Source organism: Maylandia zebra, linkage group LG9 (genome assembly GCF_041146795.1).
Source record: "Maylandia zebra isolate NMK-2024a linkage group LG9, Mzebra_GT3a, whole genome shotgun sequence".
In the NCBI taxonomy this organism is placed as follows: domain Eukaryota; kingdom Metazoa; phylum Chordata; class Actinopteri; order Cichliformes; family Cichlidae; genus Maylandia; species Maylandia zebra.
In genome coordinates, this window is record NC_135175.1 from 16,580,162 (window position 1) to 16,603,310 (window position 23,149).

Consider the following 23,149-nt stretch of genomic DNA (forward strand, 5'->3'; position numbering starts at 1 on the left):
GAAGTGTTGCATAATTATTCTGTAATTCAGTTAGGTTGATGTTGTTTGTCACAAATACAGAGAAGGACTACAGTTAGTTAATTATGTAAGTGGTGATTTATGCTGTCCTGGCCATTGACACAATCCTACCAGTTTAAGGCAGTTTTAATAAAAGCTGTGTTACAGAGCTTGTGTAGTTAAACGTTTTCAGCCTCAATTTTGTAAAATAAAAATGAAGTATGTCTGTAGCGCAAAGAACAAAAATGAAGGGCTAAAGGCAGGTGACCCTTTTTGAGAGAAAGTGTCAAAAAATGGTGAACTGGGAGGATTAATGCTGAGACTCTTGTAATATCTGGACCATATTCACTGACTTATAATCCAGGTGCTGTTGGACAGAACTAATGTTGTTGGACTGTATTTGGGTTGAGCGGCTATCAGATGAAATTGTGTGACTCTATAGCAACTCTTTCGGTAGATCAGTGCTGAAAAATTTGCAGTTAAAACATGTTACGGAAGAGCTAATGATGCTAATGCTCTGTAACTACATGTTAGTGTCTCTGCTCTCGGATGCTTTGCTGTGTCAAATTTTATTCTACTCAAAGTCTAACCTTTAATTCTACTTGACGGCCGAATAATTTGAAAGTAAACAATGACTGTCACTAGGAGAGATTGATCTAGGATTGTGTCACCCTATGCTACCCGTAGACTCAAAAAAATGCCAGTATTGTACCAATTCTGCTTTCTTATTACGTCTATGTTGATCCATCCCTCTAATTTGTAATTAAAGAATCTCTTCAGAATCAGGCATAAATTTTTGTTTTTTTGTTACTTTTGGTGATTGGAAAAACCTTCCCTTTAACTATTTACCCTATCTCTCTGTTGGTTCTGAAGTTTAAATTTAGACAAGCTTTATTGGCTTCCTAGGTCTGAGCGTGAGGTAGATAGGATGAAGTCAAGGCTTCTGGGCCTGTCAGTCAAAGTCTGGTCGATGCAGAGGCTTCGGATGTCAATAGGAGATGCTATCCTTACTCATGGGCTCACCTTGAATGCAGTGGACCATGACTACAGTTTCTGTTGCTGCCTCCTCTGAAATGGCTGAGGGGAGAAGCAACTGCTGAAGACAGCTGTATCCAAAAAGTTTCCATTTGGACAAATCTTCTCAGATTATTATAATTAGTACTTCTCAGTACTTCCATTAGTCACCATCTAATCCGCTTCCTCTCTATGAAAAACTGCACATGGTTGCTTCTCTCAGCTATGACGCATATCACAATGCATGTTTCTGTGAACTGCATTGAACATGAAAACAATATGCTAACATATATTCCGCTACATACGCAAGCGCTCATTTCCAGAAGTCAGTTTGGTAATGAGAATAAAAGCTATGAGAAATGCAGCAGAGAATAACTGCATGTGTACAGAAGTGACTGACTGACTTTTCCACTGTTGCAAGGTTATGTTAAAAACAGCCCAACAATGTTGAATTATACTGCTGTACTCACAAATACAGTTCATCATTTCCTGTTACTTGAAGGCATAAAATATTTTCTGTTGTCAACGTCTAAATCCCCAAGCTCCAAATGCTGCTGTTATTCAAGAAATTTCAATGCAGCCTTTTCACTGTGAAATTCTCTGGTGGTAATGAAATCTCCAGTATTGGCAGTGGCAGTTTACCCACAATACATGATTTTACCTTGTGCTGCCAAAGGTCTTCAGCAAACCTACCGCTGAAATGAAGGTTCGATGACTCGATGGTTAAGTCAGCAATTGCTAGCTTGCTGTCTGAAAACGTTACCCCAAAGCACTATTTTATTTTATGTTATTTTATTTATTTATTTACCGTTTTTCTCATTCACAGATTTTTATAGACACAACAGCCATGCAATTTGTCATCTCTGGCATTGCTCATCACCAGGTTGTGACCCAGCAGCTAACTAATTCGCAGTGAGCTGCACAAATGAAGGCTGTTTAATAAAACATCACCACTTGAGGCCTAACAGGTCTCATTCTTCCCTTACAAGTCACATTCTCATTTATTCATGAATTCATGCAATCATCTCCTCTCTCCCCCAAACCACCAGGCTCCTAGGAAACTGTCTGTCAAATGTCTAAAGGGAACTAGTCAGAGAGGGATGGGGTATAAGGACAAGGAAAGAGAAAAGAAAAAAAGCGCAGACACATGCACTCACAGGCACACAAGCTTGAAGTATGATGTCACTGTCTGTTGGTCACTTGATGTTATACCCATAAGGACATTGAGTTTAGTGAAGCATTACATATCTATGTTTCTAGAGCAGACAAGTCTGTGTAAGTGTGGTTGCTGGTGTGTCGATGTGTGTGTGTCAGCCTTAAATTTGCAGAATATTGGACAGTGGCCGGTACAATGTCCTTGCCCCAGAAAAAAACTGATCAGTGCATCCTTTTACGTGTCTCCTTTTAATCAGTGTTTTTGTCCATTCGCGCCTGCACAAAAATCAACGTGTCGCTTCCTGAGCATGTATTGTGTCTCAATGTGTGTTTGTTTAGATGTATTGGCCCGAGCAGATAAAGAAAGGCTTGCTGAGTGCTGCTTCTTGTCAGCTCATAAAAGACAACGCTGTTTTAACCTGATTGCAATCATACACTGAAAACACTTACCACATGAGAAACAGACCGACGCGGGAAAAAGAAGCAGAGAGAAATACAGAAGATGTTTGACAGCATTCAGCTTTATAAGTCAAGTGTTTTGCTGAATGTGTGTCTTCACTCTGAGGTGGCAACAGAGTGTGTGCATGCTTGCATATGTTTGAGCTTATTGCCTTATTTTATTTTTTTTACTTTGATTTGAGAAGAGCCTGTGTGAATAGCAGGATTAAGTGGAAAGACAGAAAGTTGAGATGTGAAACAAGAGGCTGATTAGTGAAAGTGAAGGCAAATGTTACCACACTCACACTCACATGCCTTAGTACAAGCTCTTGATTGCTGCCAAGCAGCATACAAGGTCATTGTGTTATTATCACCCTCCTTCTCTTGTCCTCTCAAGCTTGCTTCCTCTCATTCTCTCTTGCCCTCTCTCACACACACAAACTCTTCTCTGAAATTCCCAATTACATCTCCCCGTCTCTACTTTTAGCTTTCTTCTTGTATAAACTTATATATAGTCTTATGCATATTCCATCTAATCATTTGCTTTCTGCAGTGGTCTATTAAGTCTAAATTATTAAATATTAATTATTTGGGTTTAACAGCTATGCATTTGTAATTAAGAATTAACCCACTGGCTAAGTAACACTGGCATTTGCTTTCTCACTGCCCTTCCTTGTCTATTCACTGGCCTCATTTTCTTCCAATCCCTTTCCCTGAGATTGACATTATGACCGTATGTAGTAGAGTATAGTGTAAGGCTTCAAGACTGGCATTGCTTTGGGGAATGCAAAGCTGGCTGCTACTTAACATCCATTGCCTCCACAAATGTTTCAGTCAAGTGAGGCTTTATTCATATTTGTCCGCAGATCACAGTTTATTTTTCTAGCCCTTTATTATCTTTATTTTCAGTACCTTTATATTTATTTTTTAGAGCAACTTCTTTCGTTTCAGTTCTCATGCTCGAAAGAAGTTGAACAAATTTTGTATACTTTGGGATTTTATTGTGTATATTTATTTTAAATATGCTTTATTAATTAATTGTTTGCTCCCCAACACATAATAAGTGAGGTCCAGGTTTAACTACAGAGATTTTCCACACTTGCTAGCATTTAAGAAAACAGATGCAGTCTTTATCTTTGGATTTTGCACTCAGAATTACTGAATGAACAGGACACCTTTAAGCTCACTGACAGTTTCTATGAACTGTGGGGCGCAGCATATTGTGAGTTGTGCCCATATTTTAATTGTTTGCTAACTGTGCAAATGAACGACATCTGTCATTGGGACATGCAACATCTGGAGTCTGACACGAAATACACGAGAGATGATGACCTATAGCACCACAGCTTTTTATAGTTTCTTGTAGCTTTAAAGGAGGTTGTCTCCTCTTGTTGCAATCTGTTCCAATTTCTCGGCAGTCTCTCAGCTCCTTAATCCACCAGTGCTACTGATATATCTATATTTTCTTATTTTATTTATGCCTGTCACTCTGGTTCCTATATTTTTACTTTATTGTTTTTTGCTATGTAAGAAAGTTCAATGAAAGCCACAGAAACTAACTAACATATCTAGAATGTGACAGTGCTAATGTAGCCTGTGTGTGTATGAGCACACGTGTGTGTTTGATAGGTATGAGTGTGTCACAGCTGACCAACAGGGCTACTGCTGTCACCGGTCTGTGAAAAGGCATCTGGTATCCCATCTGACAGGAAGCAAAAGAAAAAAAGTGTATTTGTGTGTATGTGTGTTTGTGTGTGTTGTATATCCATGTATCTTTGTAGGCGATTTAGTATATCATGGATACATAAAAACATAAAAACTTGTTTTTCAGCCAGGTTATTTATATGACCATGCAGCTGTGTTTGCTGGCTTTATGTTTATGCATTGCTGTAAAATTAATTTGGCAATAAGTTTGTGTGCGTTTTGTACGACACAGCATGTGATAAATAATGCCAGTTGGAGTCAGATTCAAAAATAAAAGTGTGGGTGGCTTACTCAAAACTGATAAATATAGGGAGGTGCTATTGTTAGCATTTCCAGTCCTGAAATATGTCCTCGCATGCTCTGAAAAGGTGTGTCTGAGATCAGTGTCATTCTGCTCAAGGTTAAAAAACAGTTTTAGGCTGTTTTTATTTCTTAAAGTAATTTGCTGCCCTGACTCCCAAAATGTAGCCAAATGTATTTCACATGTACATTTCAGAACAGTGAATGGAACCAAGCACATTTTTATTAGGTTTTGGAGAGAGTTGTAGCACAGCAGTTAATGAGGTATGTAAGATCAAATAATTGTTAATCGTTTTTGTTTTGTTTTTTTTATAGAAGAGCTTAAAACTTCATTTGATGAAAATGAAACGGTTGGATAAATATTTTTAGCTCTAAAGATGTATTTGATTTATGAAAGTATGAGGTTTTATTTACAAAGTTTGTAAATGTAATTTAGTCGATAAAACTTTGCAGAAAACTAAATCAACAATCAGCGTTCTTGGTGGTTTATATATTAGTGTCGTACTATTATCTAGTCAGTGTAAGTCTACATTGGCAATGACAGTTTCCACAATCCTTCATTATGATGGTGATGATGATGAAGATGATAAGCAAACAGCATCTTTGACAGTAGGCTGCTTAGATCATACCAATGTAAAAGATTATACAAAATAAATTTTGGTGCAATGTGTGTACCACACATGAAATATGGATAATGGTGGAAGATTTAGGTCAGGACATTATCCAAAGCTTGCAATCACATGTAGCACACAGCAGGAGGTAGTCTGCTTAAGATTCATTCTTGCTACAAGAAGGGTTCTGCTTGGTTTAGGCAACGGTGCTGCCTGTGTGGTGCATGCACTGCCGGCTGTGAATTCACTGAACTATTACCAACACTGTTTTAGTGGCAGATTGGCTCAATCAGACATCACACAGACATTGTACTGGGGAGTTTAGTAGTTTATGTCTGATTCATCTGCATTTAACATTTGTGTTTCTAACACGCACCTCTAATGTCTAAAGTTCAGAGAACAGTTCCTCTTTAACTGGACTAAAACCTAAGACTTAAGGAGACTCGCGGTAGGCACCCTCATGCCTCAGCCAATTAGAATGAGAGGAAAATGGAGAATGAAAAGAGAAGCACTGAGAAAGAACAAATGTAAATGCTGAGAATATTGGTGAGCCAGTAACTGACCCGATCAGTTACATACAGAAACGTGCAGACAGAAACTAAGGATATAATAGTTATAGTAGCTACTTTGAAAAAGTTACTTACAGAACTGTCTAAACATAAATAGGATAATGTTTCTTATTTTCTGAACACATTCATATGCAGGTGTGCTTTGGAACCTGTCATCATGTGATGCACTGAAGATGCCAATCATCCAGGATGCCTTGGCCGTTCTGACCAATAGTGTCATCATACCCCACTCTAACTGGGACTCCTCCCCAAATCACCATGATGACCGCAAGCTCCACATCCATACATCCCAGGTGCTGCGCAATGCTACAGGCTGTCTCAGGTAAGCAACAGGCACTTAAAATCTTGTCTCAGGTGTTGTTTTCTTTTTCTTTTATATATCACATTATCATTTTATTCAGTTCTGTTCGGTTTTGTTTGTATTGCACCAGTTCACAACAGTCACCTCAAGGTGTGTGTGTGTGTGTGTTTATACATCTACTGACAAATGTCAAATAAATGGAAAATATTTTTGCAGAAAAATCAAAGTTTCTTAATCTTCACCACTGTGCGATTATAGGCACAACTTCAAACAGTATATGCATATTTTGTTCTTTTTTGTTGCTCCCTTTCACGTTCATTCACTGAAGCACATTTGCACCAATTTGTGTTGGTCACCATAGAAACAACTCCTCCACTTGCTGGGATCCTTTGTGTGTTGACTTTTGTTTTGGTGCATTGTGCCTCTAAATTGTTTCTTTGTACAGTTTGAAATCACGGAGGACAACTTACAGCTTTCATGTTTACTGTGTTTATGTGCATCTCAGTATGAGAAAACAGGTTTCTATTATATTTCAGTGTGTACTCGTTAACGCCCATCCTCGTGTTAGTAAAGCCTACACTTTATGCTCTACTTTGTGCTCTACTTGTGTCAGAGCAGTTACTGTAGTCTTAATTTAATATGGTGAGTTAAGCATTAAGTTAACTCGCATGAAATTTGCTCCTTGCTGATCTATTTGATCTAAACATCTGTTAAGAGCCTGGCATGCAGACATGATAGTGAATATTTTTTGATCACATAATTCTTTTCTTAGATCTGCTAATCTGGCATGAAAGAGTAAAAAGTCAGGCTGATGATGAAAAAGAGCTGCAGGTAATCGTAGTAAGTAGTACAGTAAAACACTGTAAAATGCTGTAGAAGATTTGTTATTTTGGACCACATATGTATTCATATTGAATACGTGTTAAAGAAAAAAGTCAATACTGGTCTGAGCTTTAAAATTAGTCATGAGACTGAAATTTTGATGTGTAACTATTTGATCACTTGCGTGCTGCTAGCACAGAAAGTTTGTCATTTGTTTCTGATCATATTTGTTGATCTGTGTACATACTCTCACACCAACCCCACAGAGGCCTGCGATGTTTGAAAAAAAAAGTCTCCACTTGGCCAGCTCTCTTTGAGCTATGTGGGCGATCGTGGCTCAAGAGTTGGGAGTTCGCCTTGTAATCGGAAGGTTGCCGGTTCGAGCCCCGGCTCGGACAGTCTCGGTCGTTGTGTCCTTGGGCAAGACACTTCACCTACCGCCTACTGGCCGATGGCGCGATATGGCAGCCTCGCTTCTGTCAGCTGTGGCTACAACTGTAGCTGCCTCCACCAGTGTATGAATGAGTGGGTGGATGACTGGGTGTGTAAAGCGCTTTGGGGTCCCTAGGGGGGGACTAGTAAAAGTGCTATACAAATACAGGCCATTTACCATTTATGTGCTCAATGAACCACCAGTGGATTAAACCCTCACCCCAACAGTTTTGAAGATTCTTGAGCTATTTCAAATGGTTATCTTCCACTATTGCAGCTATTGGATGTATTTAAAAATGCATTAGGTAACCAAGCTAGAAAAGATCCTCCAACCACCTCGTTGCCACAGCTTTACACACCAACCTCAATAAAGGAAGTGTGGAACCATTCACACTCAAGGTCCCCTCCTCCTTTGGAATGGACTGGAATGGCTTTTCTAGTCTCACTTAGCAGTTTAGACTCTCAACACTTCAAGCCACTTTTTTTTCCCGTTTGTACTGAGGTACAAATTGATGATCTCCCACAAGAAGTGGGGGCCAGACACTTCCAGTACAGCCTCACTAAATGTATAGGTATGCCAGGCCTGATCATTTATGGTCGTCATTTGATAACTCGGCTCGTGTCTATGACATATGTACATGATTGCAAAATGATGTAGGGTGGCCTAGCCAAGTGCACTTACAAACAACTTCATCTATATTCATGGTATTCCGTATGGACAAAGTGTGAATTGCACAAATGTCCAGTAACAGAAATCCTCAGTGTGTTCTGTTAACACACCCTCCAACTTTCTGTACCATTGCTCCATTTCCTCGCTGGGGACAGTGGAGCAACTCCAGACTGGAAAAGAGCCAGGCTGCTCTCCGGAATACAAATTATCCATTGAGTTGACCCCAGCTTTATCTAACCCGTATCTCTCAACCTCAAGCACTAGCTCGGCCCACTTTCACCACCAGAGAGGTGATGTTGCATGGCTAAATGTTATTAATATTAATGTTAACTAGTATGCATATCCACCTTTTTTATCCACCGATTAGGTTCTTACAGCTGCAGTACAAAAAACAAATATATAATATATTTAATAGGAAACCTAAATAATATGGGTGTGTATAGCTGTACTTGTATGGGTAAAGACTATATGATACCTAAGTGTGATCATGAAGTTATTCTTCTGTGTAATATTTGTCAATTTTGGTATCATTTGCAGTTATACAGTGCACCACAGACTAGTTTTATATCCTAAATGGGCTATGTATCCTGGGAGCAATACTTAAATTAGACGTATTAATTGACTTTTTTAAATGCTTCTTTTAAGGCCAAATGAGCTGAGGAGTTTTCATTTCATGCTAAGCACGCTATTCACCTACGGTTGACTATTTAGGAATGTTTGAGTAAAAACAGTGGTGAATCTAAAACATGAGCTCATCCAAAACACAGACAAACACATTTTCATCTTCAACATCTTTCTATGTTTGTTCCTATAGTTAATTGTAGGAACTTGGTTCTACAGAGAAATATGTTTGTGTGGGTTTTTGGATTTGTCCAACACAAGACTCAGATCCTTTCTGGTTCTTGGTTTGTTCTTTTAGCTGTTTGTTTGCCACAATAGAGATAGATTTCCTTAAAACTTTGATGACATGACGTAGATTTTCAGCAATTTTTCCTCACTAACTCACTAAACCATTTATAGAACTTGAGTGCATGTGTGTGTAGGTACCTAAAGATGCGGGGGAAGAAGACAAATGATGCTGTCACTGTGCTGTTCCACATTGTAAAGCTACAGATCAAATTGTAAAAGGTGCTAAAGGAGAGGGAGTACGAGAGGGCAGAAAAGGAAAAAGTTGGAAAAATTTGAACTGAGAGAATTTAGACATTGAGAACAATAAGAGAGAGACACTAACACATAGCAGTGAAGGTGTTTCTGCTTCTCTCCGGGGGCAGCTTTCTATCTCACCATCTTTTCAGAGGGTTAAAGTGACATAAGACCACAGTGTTCAGGTCCCAGTGTACCTGCAGCTCAATTTCAGACCTCTCACCCCTCTTATTATCTCCTTGATGTGTGTGTTTGTGTGGCTGTGTAGGCGCATGAGAGTCCATATTTCTATGTGTACTTATTGGTGTTGCATGTACAGTATATGCTCAAGTGTGTATGTGTATGTAAATGCTAATTTGTTTCCACTATAAAGAAAAAAAACACACACACAGCTGTATTTCTGGTGTGCATGAATGTGTGCATTTCTGCATATTTGTTTTTGGCTCCATGCATGACGCCGCGTGTGCAATCAGACTAGCTGAGAGGATTCTTGGTCGCCTACACCAGAATTTTGCACACTATTTTAAAGCTCTTTTTGCAATTATTACTTTTGGCAATCAGTGTGTGAAAAAGTATGCTTGTTGTAATCAATCAGACTGTCCACTTTGGCAAATCCTTCACAGCCCAGCACTGTTTTCCATCTTGTTACGGTGTTATCAAGCCAGACACAAGGTCTTGTCCTCCGTTCAGAGACTGTTTAACTCCCTTCAGGTTGCTGGTTTGTAGCCAAGCAAGAAAAGAAAACAACTACCTGGTGCCTTACACACACCCTTTGTATGCGTTTGCATGTTTTTGTTCTATTCGTGAATGCTTTCAGCTCGTTTCCATTCAGACACCCACAGATTTGCGTAGAGGAAAGGACTGATTTTTGGTTGATCGAGAATTAAATGCGTGGTCACGAAAGAGTTTGTTTCCATATTTATTTTATGGGTATTAATAGGTTTGTTTGCATGTGTTCCATCTGGTGATGAACCCTCTGCTGCCTGTGCCCTCAATGACACACATACACACATGGACAGACATTTATGCAGAGCCACCACACACCAGCTGTTTGAGACAAAGTCACTCAGTAGTCATTTGTTCCTTGAGCAACATTAGAAGACCATCTGTCTTCGGATTCACTCGTGTCCATGTAAATCCCATGAATGTTGCACCAATTTTATAACAACTAAAAAGAAAAGAAAAGGGATTCGTGTTACGATCAGTGACTATCAGATTGTTTGCCGAGGTACGCTGTTGCACCCTGTAGTAGAAAATCAATGTCAAATTAAAAATGTATAAGTGTCCTTGTGTTTTTAAAACAGTGCAATTGGTGGAAAACATGTCCAACTGGCAATATTTTAATAGTTGTCAAACCAGCGTCTGCAGACAGCAGGAAGCTTGTTAGTGAAATTTTTCTCACGTACACATGGATGCTACTTTTTCAGAAAATAATAATGAATTGTTTAGCGTTGTATATAAGCTAATCAACACTTTTAATGGTGGCTATATGCATACACTGACAAACTAGAGCAATATTATATTCAAATTCTGTATTTTAATTTTGTAGAAAATCGACTGCCTAGTGCTTTAAAGATAAAGCTGTGTGACAGGGTGTTAAAAAACTGCATGCCGACCAGTAAACAGTGTGCATAAGTTAACTTTAAGTTGTTTTACCCAGTTGGCTGTGGAAATATGTGTTGTATTTTTATGCCTTTATTAGACACCAACAGCAGAAACCAGGAACTTAACAGTTTATGAATTTCTTATATATTTCTTGTTGAGTTGTAATAGAAACATTTAATTATACTCGAGTCTTTTGCTCTAATACCCTAAATGTTTTTGTGAAGTTGGACCCTTTACACACGTACAAGACACGGGCGTGGTGACAGCATTTCTTTATTTTGACCTCTGGTTTTACTGTGGTTTTACAATGGGACACAGACACTCGTGCTCCGCTGTCACGGCCGCTCTCCTTCACTCCGACTGTCACTATGAACATATAAAGAGTCACAATCACATTCACACCCACGCCAGTTTTCTTTGGATTTTGAAGGATTTCTGGGATCTGGGATCTACGGTTAATTAGGTGTGCTTGGTACATCTTCTATTTGATCCCCTTTAATTAACTGTCATGAACGTAATTCATTGTTTTCTTTTTCAGTTTATTCATTCCCTTGTTTTTGTTGGAATTTGATAAAAAATAAAAATATATGCATGCCTTTCTCTGCTTTTACTATTTTGATATTCAATCTTTTTTTCTTTATTTGTTTTTCTAAATTTGATTCCCAGAAATCATATTAATATGTCAAAACTTCTCTGCGTGATTCTCCCCACAAAAACTGTTTACTGGAAGGAAGAGAGAACTGATTGAACTTTACCATTTAACCCTTTAAGACCTACCATAGAACCAAGTTCGCCAGAGCTTATATTATATTTTTACATGCTGTGGAGCCATTTTTGGGAGCATTTCAAGTTGCTATACATCAATACAACCATTATAGCCCAACGTTTAATAATATGTCTGCATTAGGTGCATAGTAATTACATAAATTGCAAAAAAGTGCAATAAACTACAAAAAAATTGAAAATCGTTTTTGTTTTTTTAACATATATTTCTAGTTAGAGAAATTTAAGAGGCTTATCCCTCAAAACTGTAAATACAAAAAAGTTACACAAACTAGTTTCCCACCACAGGAAATTTATTTTGAGTGTCTTCATAGTTTTATTTTTGAAATACACCAATTTTTATATACTGCAGGAAAAACGAAAATAAATATTATAGTGCAAATTTGCAAAATAACAGCATATGCATCAAAATAAACTATTTCCAGCAGTGCAATATGAGTCCTAAGCATCCCAGAAACGACACAGAAAGTCATAAACTCAAACATAACTTTTTAAAACACATAACAAGTAAAACACAAGCTCATAAGGTCCCGATCGTAAAAAACTACATTTCCGCAAAATGACGTCACTTCCGGTTTCGGGCAGGTCATGCGGTCATGTGATAGTTCGCGCTGATGGACGTAGGAAGTGTTACAAACAGCTGATGGATCGGCGAAGCGTGTTTCTGGAATATCATGTTTTTGTTGCTGCAAGTGATTTTTATGCAGTTTTTGCAAAGCTATATGTGGAAGGACACTGTGACCTAGGACAAGCTGATGGCATAAGATGTAAGTACAACTCCTCCAGTTTCATATGCAAAAAAAATTATTGCGCTAGCTTACGTGGTTGCAGAGCTACCGGGATTTAAAAATAGTTACGCAAAACAGAGCGTGCCCGCTCCGATCGGCTGTAAAGGGTTAATGGAAATGTTGCCGTAACTAGAACCAGCAAACAATGAGTTTTTCCAAATATTTTGAGCTGCAGTAGTCAAATGTCGTGCTTGTTTGGCACTGCCACTAAACGAACTACGCTGTTACTTCACTGCAGCTAACAGTTTGAATGGGATGCTTAATCAAGTTCTGTCTTTTTGCTCAGTAGGTAATTATTTAATGATGCAGGCTAATGAGTTAGGCTAAATTAATGAGGAGTGACATCAGATAGGATGAACTGTAAACCTGTAATGGACTCACTAAATAGTAGAGATTACTGGTTAAATTTAAGCAGACACACACACACGTAATAGAAAACCTTTTCTTTCACTTTAGTGTTTTCTGAAGCTCATGCAAAGGGTTTTACCGTGTGTAATGCACATGTACATATATTATGTTACCAGCGTCCCTATGAAACTGGTTAAAACAAACAAGTTGGTTTAAATCTAATCTATCAAACTATTATTTAATAAAATGCTTTTTTTCTGCTGAAGAAATTCTGACCTCACTGTTGTCTCACTAAATTATATCTAAGAAGAGGTGTGTTGCAGAATGGTGCAATACGTCATGCTTCATTACCACTAGATTAACAGGCACATGTGCACATAACACAAATGCAGAGAGTTACACACAAACTACACACATACTTGAACCCATCCATGTGCAAAGGCCTTTAAATAGCAGACATACAAATGCTATTAAGCAAAGTATATAGGAGATAACCGTATACTTATAAAAATGACAGTCTGGTCTGATCATCTTAGTATTTCATAAACTACAAAAATGTGGGAAACTTCTTTTTTATGGTCTAGCCTTTAAGAGCTTCTTTTTTCACTCAGCTGCGCACAGCTGTAAACATGGCAAGGTAAATATGGAATGATGTTGGCAGTGTACCCAGAAGAAACTGAAATGTGAAGAGTAACATTTGCTTTATTTTCCTGGAAATCGTTAGTTAGCGCTTCCTTCCTGACGACCTCTTGAACATCATGAAAAATGTGTCATTTATAATTGCAAAGCCAAAATATTGTATAGTTGAGGGTCCATCATTAGATGCTACTGGCTTAAGGATGAGGGAGTGTGACGGGCTTATGAAAACGTGTGATCGCATATCATTGCTTGCTTAAGCATCTACCTTTGTATTATATATGTATGCAGGCTAAAAACCTAATATTATAAAAGCTCTCAATAAAACATTCATGTTGCATTGCTAAGTGTCGTCTCTTCCACTCATGACGAGGCATCATATAAAAGAACATGATGCAAATCTCTGTAGAAGTCGACATATTCAAGGCTAAAGCCGGTGTTAAAGCAGTAAATAATTCACCCTCCCTCTTTCTCACCCACCTTCCGCCTGTCTTTGCTGCTTAAACATTAGTCAAGGTGAAGTGTTTTCACTGTTATGTTGTTTTATATCAACTTGACAGAGAATAGTTCTCCGTTAAGCGGCATTTCCATCGTGTGCTTGTTTGCCCATTAGCATTCAAAGAGGGTGAAAATGACTTGACCTTCTCTTGGAAGCAGGGAGCCGTGAACGTGAAGTTTTAATTGAGTTCTTGTGTCTTTCCCTTTCTTTTCTCCTTTTCTCATCAGTGCAATATTTGAAAGATCTCATTCCCTAGACTAGTGATCTCTTTATTATGGCACTATGATAGATGAACTTGAAGAAGCTCAAACTATACGAAGGTATTGTCTCATTTCGTTGCCTGCTGGTGGTGGTCAGAGGGCCCGGTGGCCTCTGTCAGTGCGCCCCAGGGTGGCTGTGGGTACAATGTAGCTTGCCATCACCAGTGTGTGAATGGGTGGATGACTGAACGTGTAAAGCACTTTGGAGTCCTTAGGGACTAAGTAAAGCACTATACAAATACAGGTCATTTTACTTAATAGCACATTCTTTTTTGTTGATTAGCTGTGGCTGGAAAACTGTGCAGGTGCATTAAAGGTGCTTTAAATATTCCATAGCTTTTCTTTTAGAGTCATTTCTGGGTCTGTTTGCAAGTGTGCTTTCCTTGTGTGAAGATTAGATTTCAGTGAAACTTAGACTTCCAGATGGCCTTGCATTATCTTAAATTACTTAAATATTTGATCTAGAATTCATAACTGAATCCATGACAACAAGCTGCCTGGTCTCCTTAAAAGCTGAATTTGGTATTTGATTTTTGAATTTAGTCTGCACTAAATTGTGCGTCTGCTCTTACTGTGACCAGAAAACTTTTGACCAGGGTGAGTCATTCTAGTGGATCTGGTCTTCATTCGCAAAACGTATTTCCTTTTCTATTTTGAACAGCCAAGGCTTTTTGCTGGGACACCTGCCATGTGGATCATCTTTGTACTATGTCTATATAACTGTTTAAACATAAACCTTGACAGCAGCGGTTAAAAGGGGTTGTTGCACATCCTCTTGTTAAATTTATGTGTTTGGCCAGATCTTTTCTTGAATAAAATACCTATTCTTCTCTGCAGGTCAACACATAATAATAGTAAAGTCAATAGTAAAGAGAACACCAAACCGTAAATGTTTTAAAAGCACTATTTTGATCTGTCATGCTCATTTTCCAAACACAGATATTGAGTGTGAAACTACTATAGATTTGGTGGCTTTGAATGTATGTAGATGTGTTGATTTATCATGTAACTGAGCTGCTTTGTAACAACCAGTAAATACATATAGTGAAGAAACACAGAAGCCAATATTCAAATGGTTTCATTGTAACAGCTCTTCACCTGCATCTTAAGGACAAGGGTCACTCCTGCAAGGATGCCAATGTTGACATTTTGGACAGAGAAGAAAGATGGTTTGAAAGAGGAGTGAAAGAAGACATCTATATCCACTGTGAACGACCAACTGTCTGCCATCTATAATCCAGTTTTGAGATCCCCACTTACATCCTGGGCCTTCTGACCTCATTAAGGCTACGTCCACACTAATGCGTTTTTGTTTAAAAGTGCATCGTTTTCTCTCCGTTTTAGCCTCCCGTCCACACTGAGACGGCGTTTTCACTCATGGAAAATGCAGCGTTTTCAAAACGCTCTCGAAAATGCATACATTTGAAAACGGTGCTTTCGCGTCGCAGTGTGGACAGCAAAAACACTTTCTAAAACGATGACGCATATTAGTCATATGATGCAGTCATGTGACCAATTAAACTAAGATAGCGGAGGGCATTATACAGCAGTTGTTTTGTTTGCTCTCAATTTTGACAGCCCTATTAAAGATTAATATCAGTCTGTACAAGCTCCAGATAGCTTTTCTTCAAATTCTTTAACTCTCACTCGCTTTTGCAACTTTGTACTTTTGTGTTACTCGCAGCAACAACTCCACCTCATTGTTAGTCTATTTAAAAAACTCTGTGCTTTTCCTCGACATTTTGCCGCGACTTTTGAAAGAGCTGGAAAGTAAATAAGCGGCAGACAGAAATTCGTTTCACGCATGCGCAGTAGTGGAACGTAAGCATTTTCGGACGTTTCAATGTGGACGAGCAACTCTGTGAAAACAACTGAAAACTCTAGTGTGGACGCGAAGCGTTTTCAGAAGAAAACGCCGTTTTCAAATCTAACCAGGCTAGTGTGGACGTAGCCTAAATCACATGATATGATGGGGCTAGGTTTTACAGTGGGTTCACCCAAAACCTTGGCTGATTGTGACCTTTTTCACACCTTGGCTTGTGTGATTAGACAGAGGATCAATAGGGGGTCCATGACACTCCCATAGGGCTCTATGGGAGTTGCTCTTAGAACTGAAGAGTCCAGACGCTTTTCTTTCAAAGCTCTTTAGACTACTATGGCCTGGATGACTGAGAACCTTCACAGTCAAAAATAGAAGTAGAAAGTAGAAATCGATGTTTGTCTCATACGTTGTCACCTACCGACAGCTACACACATGCTAAACCGATTGTGACTCTAACACTATTTGTCAGCATTGGTAACTTTTTTCTGTTAGTGTATAGCTGAAGGCCTGAAATGATATGGAGTATGTGTTATTAATAGAAGTTTATTATACTGAATTTACATAAATTATACTTCATAATTAATCTGCCTGCACTGCAGTGACTCACTGCAATGTAATTGTTGTGCAGTTTGGTCTGTGGCTAATAATGAGTCACCTAAAATCAGTTTCTTTTTCATTATGTTCTTGTGTCTGTCTTTGTGTTGTTGTTGTTTTTGCATGTTGTTTCTCTGCTTTTCTAAATCTGATTTTATCTTGAGTGCCAAAATGTGGGACATTTGCTAGATTGTGTCAAAGTTTCGTGATGTGCTGTTTTTTGTTTTGTTTTTTTAGTGTGAACTGAGCATTAAAGTGATTATTTCAGGCAAGTATAATATAAATTTTAGCTCATGCTGCTCACCTCAGTTTCATTTTCTATTTTATTAATGCAGACAAATGAGTCACTGTCTCGTACAAAGTGTTTCTGTATCACAGGCAGTTCCTTGATGAAACCCAAACAAATCCAGCCCAACGCCCACCTGAACTTCCAGTTCAATCAAAATTCAATTCATTATTTCTGTGCATCATATTGGCAAAGCTGCTAATAATATACTGAACAATATTGTCAAATTATCAAAGCAGCGTTGGTGTGATTGTTGGCTGTGAAGTTCAGCCACCAACTGTCTGACTAAAGTGGCTCTTTTTTCTCTTTCCCGTTTTTTGGACTCAAGTCAAGTGCTTTAAATTGAAGTGAGCCTTCAGGGCATAGATTGAGATGTAGCCAGAATTTTAATGCTCCTTTTTCAATTGTTTAGTTTAGGGAGAAGTGCCAGGTTCCCCAGTATCTGTTTCTCTCTCTCTCCCTCTGCCTCTACACAGCTCTTATTACCAGCTTTCTTTTTCTTTCATCTGTCATCCTGTCTCTTCTTCCCTCCTCAATCAGCTCTCTTTCTTTCCCCGTGTATTTGGCAAACGCATAAGCATATACAGAGAAAAGCACACTCTCCAACCAGTTGTTGTCATGTGTGTGTTGCAGGAACGTAAGCTCAGCAGGTGAGGAGGCGAGACGAAGGATGAGGGAGTGTGATGGGCTGACAGATGCTCTGCTCTACGTTATCCAGACCTCTCTGGGCAGCAATGAGATCGACAGCAAGGTGCGACTCTGAAAATCTTAGCTTGTGTTTGTAACTTAAATTGTTCATTTTCAGGCTAAATTACAAAGTGTCTCATATCCTCCTTTTATCACAGACAGGCACAAACTGCAGAAATCTTTTTAGCACACAGGAGGAAACAAAACAAATGACTGCACCTCTTTTCACTGCCAGTAGCCACAAGGAAGAAAAGTTTTAGTTTTCAGCAAGTGTTCAGCTCATCAATATGAACTCTTTAGGGCAAATTAAAACGCCCAGATTCAAAGTATTGCAACATTTCTACCTGCCAGTTAAGCTCTGCCAGTAGTCAAAGTTGAGTAGGTTTAGGTTCACTTTGCTTTTTTCTGTATGAGGCCATGTTCATGTTGGCGTGCAGTGTACGTATGTGTGTTCATGTGGCAGTACGTGTGGGCCAGTCAATACTACTGTACATAAACAGTGTTGTGGATGGCTGACTTCTCAAGGTCTCCCTGACTCCCAGCCTTTCTAAATAGCTATCCTTAATCACTGTTTAACTGCCCGCCCTTCTCCACTGTTTAACTGCAGTCACCAGAGGAGGACTGCTGCCACCACAGTAACAAAGACTGATTGGCAGAGAAACCACCAAGCGGTCGCTGTTGCAGTAGCGGTACACATTAGCCATGTGCTCATTTGGTACACTGTCTGCCTTTCCCTTTCTCACCTGCTCTGTGCAGACTATGTTTTCCTCCCTATCTGCTTGTTGAGTTGGAACAGTCTTGGCCTGCCATTGAAATACTAAAAAATATATCTATTTATTTTGACTACTTTGGTAAAATTGATCCCATAAGACACAACAGCAGGCACTGTTCAAGTAGCATAACAGGGTCATATTCGTAAATTTTAAAGTGGCTGGCAGCAAAAGTTGTAAATGTCCTTTGTATTTGTGCATTTTTCACACATTTCAGATCTTAAAATAAAGTTGAGTGCATGAGTGCAAACATTTACTTAGGGAAACTATAACCCCTTTAAAACAGTATTATCCATTAAACACAACTGACTGTGCCTATTTTATCTGCAGCAGCTACAACCAAACATGTCTAGTACCTACAGTGGGTGAACTTGCTGTAGAGGAATTTTGGTTCACTTTTCTTTGCAGAATTGTTTAAATTACACGTCACACAGAGCTTCTTTCAAGCATGGACTGTAGAGTTAAATTCCTGCTAAGGCATTTAAATAAGATTCAACTTTAACCAGGCCATTTTAAAACCTCTGCTTTGGATTACTGTCTTGCTACATTGACCAAATTTCACTCGAGCTTCAGATAATAGGCCGGTGACCTTACACGTTCATTTACATATTTATTCTCCAAAGAGTAGAATTTGCAGTTCCATAATCAAGTTACTACTTCAGAGTATGTATTTTTAAACTTATAAATAATTTAATCACGATGCACTCTGTTTGCTCACGATGTCCTTGTGCTTTAATAAACCTTTTTTGAACATCTGCAAATATTTGGTGACAAACACAGATAATACAGTAAAGGGGGCGTGAGAATAAGCAGATATAGATATGGTTGTATGGGACTGTTGAAGTCAAAACTGTAAATTTACATTTTATAAACCATTAATAATGAGGAATTTCATCAAATATAAAAGATAATAATATGCAATTATGATCGATGCTGCACAGTAGGACCATGCATGTAACTGAAGAACCCACATATACAAAAAACATATTGTTGATTAAGGTATTGCTTCAAGGTGACTCTGTTATTGTGTTTGTATTGATGGGTGATCAGTGTCTCTTATTTACTAGAATAATATGAATGAAAGTGGATGAAATGAAAATAATTAATAAAGGTGCACAGTGTCTTTCCTAACCTGTCCCTGTTGCAACACTGTTGCCGGGGTAAATAACTGTGCCGTTCAGACAACACTGTAAGAGTAAGTCTTTTTCTTTAAGACCGGAACGATGTCAGCTATCTTAGGCAGCTTGATAACATCTCATAACGTAAGTCTTTGGACACTATGAATGGGTTCTCTTATTGAGCAATTGTCCAACCAATGGCCTGCACAGAATCTACAGTTACTATGACTAAATAAAACGAAGCTATTGTCTCTTCACTTTTAAAACAATTTACCATTTACATATAGAAAAAAAAAACTGTTGTTATCACCAATCATTTAAACATGACTAATAATGCTGAATCCCCAAATGTCTTTTGACTTCCATTAAAATGTTAATATTTCAACTTTCTGTTACTAAAGATAGAAAATCAGAGCACAATGTAATATAGCTTGTTATTGTTTTTAACTACAAACTCTGTGGTTCGGTAGATATGCCTTTACTGATCTTAGTTATGGATTCACAGTGATGTGATGGTGTAATAAATATACCATCACATAATCCATGTCACCACAGCACTGCTGAAATGCAGGCGCGTGTTCTTATAACTTAGCTTTGAATTACTACAACGTACAGCACAATAGTTAAAGAAAGCTGATTTGGGCAAGGATAGAGCCAACACATTACCTTTAGTTAACATCAAACATTAACACTGAATGCTACATTTCTGGAGGTTTTGACCTCCTGTGAATGATTAAAAATTGATTTTTAATGTTTTATATTGTGCCTGTATAATAGGTTTTCTGTTTTTTTGCCCTCTGTGCAACACTTTGTTAAAGCTATAGGTGTTGATTCTATTTGAACTGTTTCAACATGGACTTCTGCTCGTGACGTGTTCAATAACTGTGGACAGAGAAACATTAGATCTGAGGAGTGGCCACTATAGATATATCATGTGACATAGCTTAAGCACTAAAGAAAATCTCTAGATTACTGCCATTCTGCTCTACACAAGGCACAGAAGCAATTAAGTTTTAAGGACATTTAATCAGGTTTCCCACTATATAATAGCACACTGCCAGGAGTCAATTAACTTAGCAGACACACTAATTGAAATTGATGGTGCAAGACTGAATAGACTAGACCCATCATTCTACATACACAGCCAATATAATGCTAATATATAATATTGAGATTTAACAGCCTACATTTAGTGTGTCTCATTGCATAGGGAAGCTTACTGGATGGTTGTTATGTGTGGACTTCCAGCTTCTAAGACTCTAGGCTGGAAAGTGCATAAAGGTCATAAATACAAGAACAATGAATTCTAGCTTTGGTGTTACAAAAGTTTCCTGTCACAGTTTGGAGTGCATAACTTCTGTGTTCCTGAGAGAACCGTAAATCCCACCCAGGTGTAGAGGTGCTGATCTGTAACTGGCCCTGACCTCTGACCTTCCTGCTTTGACAAGACATATAACAGAATCCGTTTACCTGTCAACTTAATTTCCCTGCACAGTGCACCTAGAAACAAAAGGGTACGGAAGAAATGTGAAATAATAGATCGAAATCCAAAATGTCACAGCAAATTGTAAATAAAGTGTAACTTCTCCTACATCGCTCCATAATAACGTGAGAATAGAATTTCAAATATGACTGCAGCTCACTGGAGTGAGACATTGTTTTGTTTGCAGCATCTCTTGAGGGTGTTCAATTACACTCCTTAGTTGTTTTTGTCTAAACCAACAGTCAGACTGAGTGAAGATTGATGATTTGTCTTTGTTAATTTCCACTCTGTTGACTTGATGTCTCCCCTTTGTCAGCGACGCACACGTATGCAAGTGCACACAATCAGTTAAAGAAACAAAACAGAACACACACACTTAAGAAGAGACAATATACACTATTAGAGAATCGGCTTTCCTTCAGACTCAAGAGTACACGCATGTTCTCTGGCTACTGGGTGAGCCTCGAAACTTCATGTTTAATGGGGTGTGATATAATATATTGGGTTTGTCATTTTTCCTCATTTACCTGAGTTTCTGCTAATCTCATTTCAAAGTCAGAGCTAACAATATGCAGAAGAATATTACTTGTGAGATTATTGTTGTTCTTTCCTTTCCCTCTCCCCCTCCCTGTCTTTCACCCTCTCCATCTGTCTGGCTCCTGAGTGCGGGTGGAAGGCTGATAGTGTAAAAGTGAGAGAGTGGGTGGTTTTTATTACCGTTCTTTGAATTTGAGTTTGCTCGGTGTTTTCAAGCGAGATGTTTCATTAAATGGCATCAAACACAAATCTTCAATCTGAACCTTTTTTTTTTCCCATTTAAACCTCTCCCTTTATTGATCTCATCTTATTTCTCCCCACCTTCTCTTCCGCCTTCATCTCTCCCATCTCGCTCTGTTCGCAGACTGTGGAGAACTGTGTTTGCATCCTGAGGAACCTGTCATACCGACTGGCTGCTGAGACATCTCATGGTCAGCAAGGGGGGTTGGAAGAGCTGGATGGCCTGCTTTGTGATGCCAATGGTCGCGATGGAGAGAGCTCCGGTTGCTGGGGCAAGAAGAAGAAGAAAAAGAAGGGAGCTGACCAGGTAAAGACACAGAAAATAGGAGCTAATCAGATGATGTGAGCAAGTTAAAAAAGTTTTTTTTTTTTAAATAAATTGAATGTCTGAAACCTGCCACACATCCCTTTCAGCAGGGATCTGCAGTTAAATGCAGATCAGTTTCTCTTCAAGGTTATCTGAAAAGCATTGGTTTCTTTTCAAATTAACTGGCTTGTGTGAGGTATTTCTGCTCTTTAACTTTATATATAATTGAGTCTTTGTGACCTCAACTTTCCTTTAAAGGCTTCAACACTCAGCTTCTCTTAATTTCCTAAAGACCTAAACACAGACACAGGCCTAAAGTATGCAAACACAGACCTTACTTACATCTTTCAGAGCTAACCGGATGGACCAGAAGTGAATTTGAGGCCCAAACCAAACTAAATATCAAGAATATGTCTCTATTTTATTTGTTGCTGACCACTGATGATCCATTCAATGCTCTGGCAAAGCTGTGTTTAAATGAAATGAAAATATTAGTAAACTAAATTTGAAAAGAATTTGAAGCCAAATTTCAACCATCAAAGCAAAGCAGTCAGTACTGCCAGGAGGGAATACACACTGATGAATAGAGGGATAGATAATGGGAAGTAGCAAAAGGTCAAACCCCAGAGGTATACACTATAAAACCCTATGAAAATGAAGCAGGGATAGTAGTTAGTGGGAGGCTGACAGACTGAGAAAGTCTAGAGTTGAAGCCAAGAGAGAGAGATAGAGAAAACAAGTTAAGATCGGAAGATCAGGGAGCCTGAACTTGACCGAAACAATCCTAATGAACTACTGGAAAATGTTTTCCTGGAATTGTTGATATTTTGTGTAATTGGCATTTTTTTTAGGTATTTAGCAGTCTGACTATATGACTTCATTTTTAATGTATTTTAAATAACTGATATATAAAAGGCACACCTGATTTAATTGTGCTAAGGGTTTCTCCTATTGTATTGCTGCTCTGCTTTCAGGGTTTCTGATGTATTTGAATTGATATTGTAGTGCAGGTCTGACCACTTGTACTGCAGGATTAGCACGGACCTCAAACTTTCTCAAAAAAGCAAATATGTTCAAGCCTGTAGACAAGGCAGCGGGCCAGCATGCTTGTTATTCCTTGATGTTCACAGGGTTTTTGCACTGTGAATTTTTCCCCCAGGGGGAAGGCTGTGATCGAGGAGTTCTTCTTCAACATCCAAACACATTTCAGGGAGAAAAGTTGGCACAGAT

General features: G+C 38.6%; 1 protein-coding gene across 3 annotated transcripts in view; it reads left to right on the plus strand.

Moving 5' to 3' along the window:
• Nucleotides 1-23,149, plus strand: part of ctnnd2a (catenin (cadherin-associated protein), delta 2a) — a 265,108-nt gene that overhangs the window by 199,537 nt on the left and 42,422 nt on the right. For all 3 annotated transcript variants that reach the window (XM_076888085.1, XM_076888087.1, XM_076888086.1), the window contains exons 15-17: nt 5,924-6,110; nt 17,411-17,528; nt 21,737-21,919. In XM_076888085.1, coding sequence (XP_076744200.1) covers nt 5,924-6,110; nt 17,411-17,528; nt 21,737-21,919 — 488 coding nt within the window. The remainder of the gene's footprint in view (nt 1-5,923; nt 6,111-17,410; nt 17,529-21,736; nt 21,920-23,149) is intronic.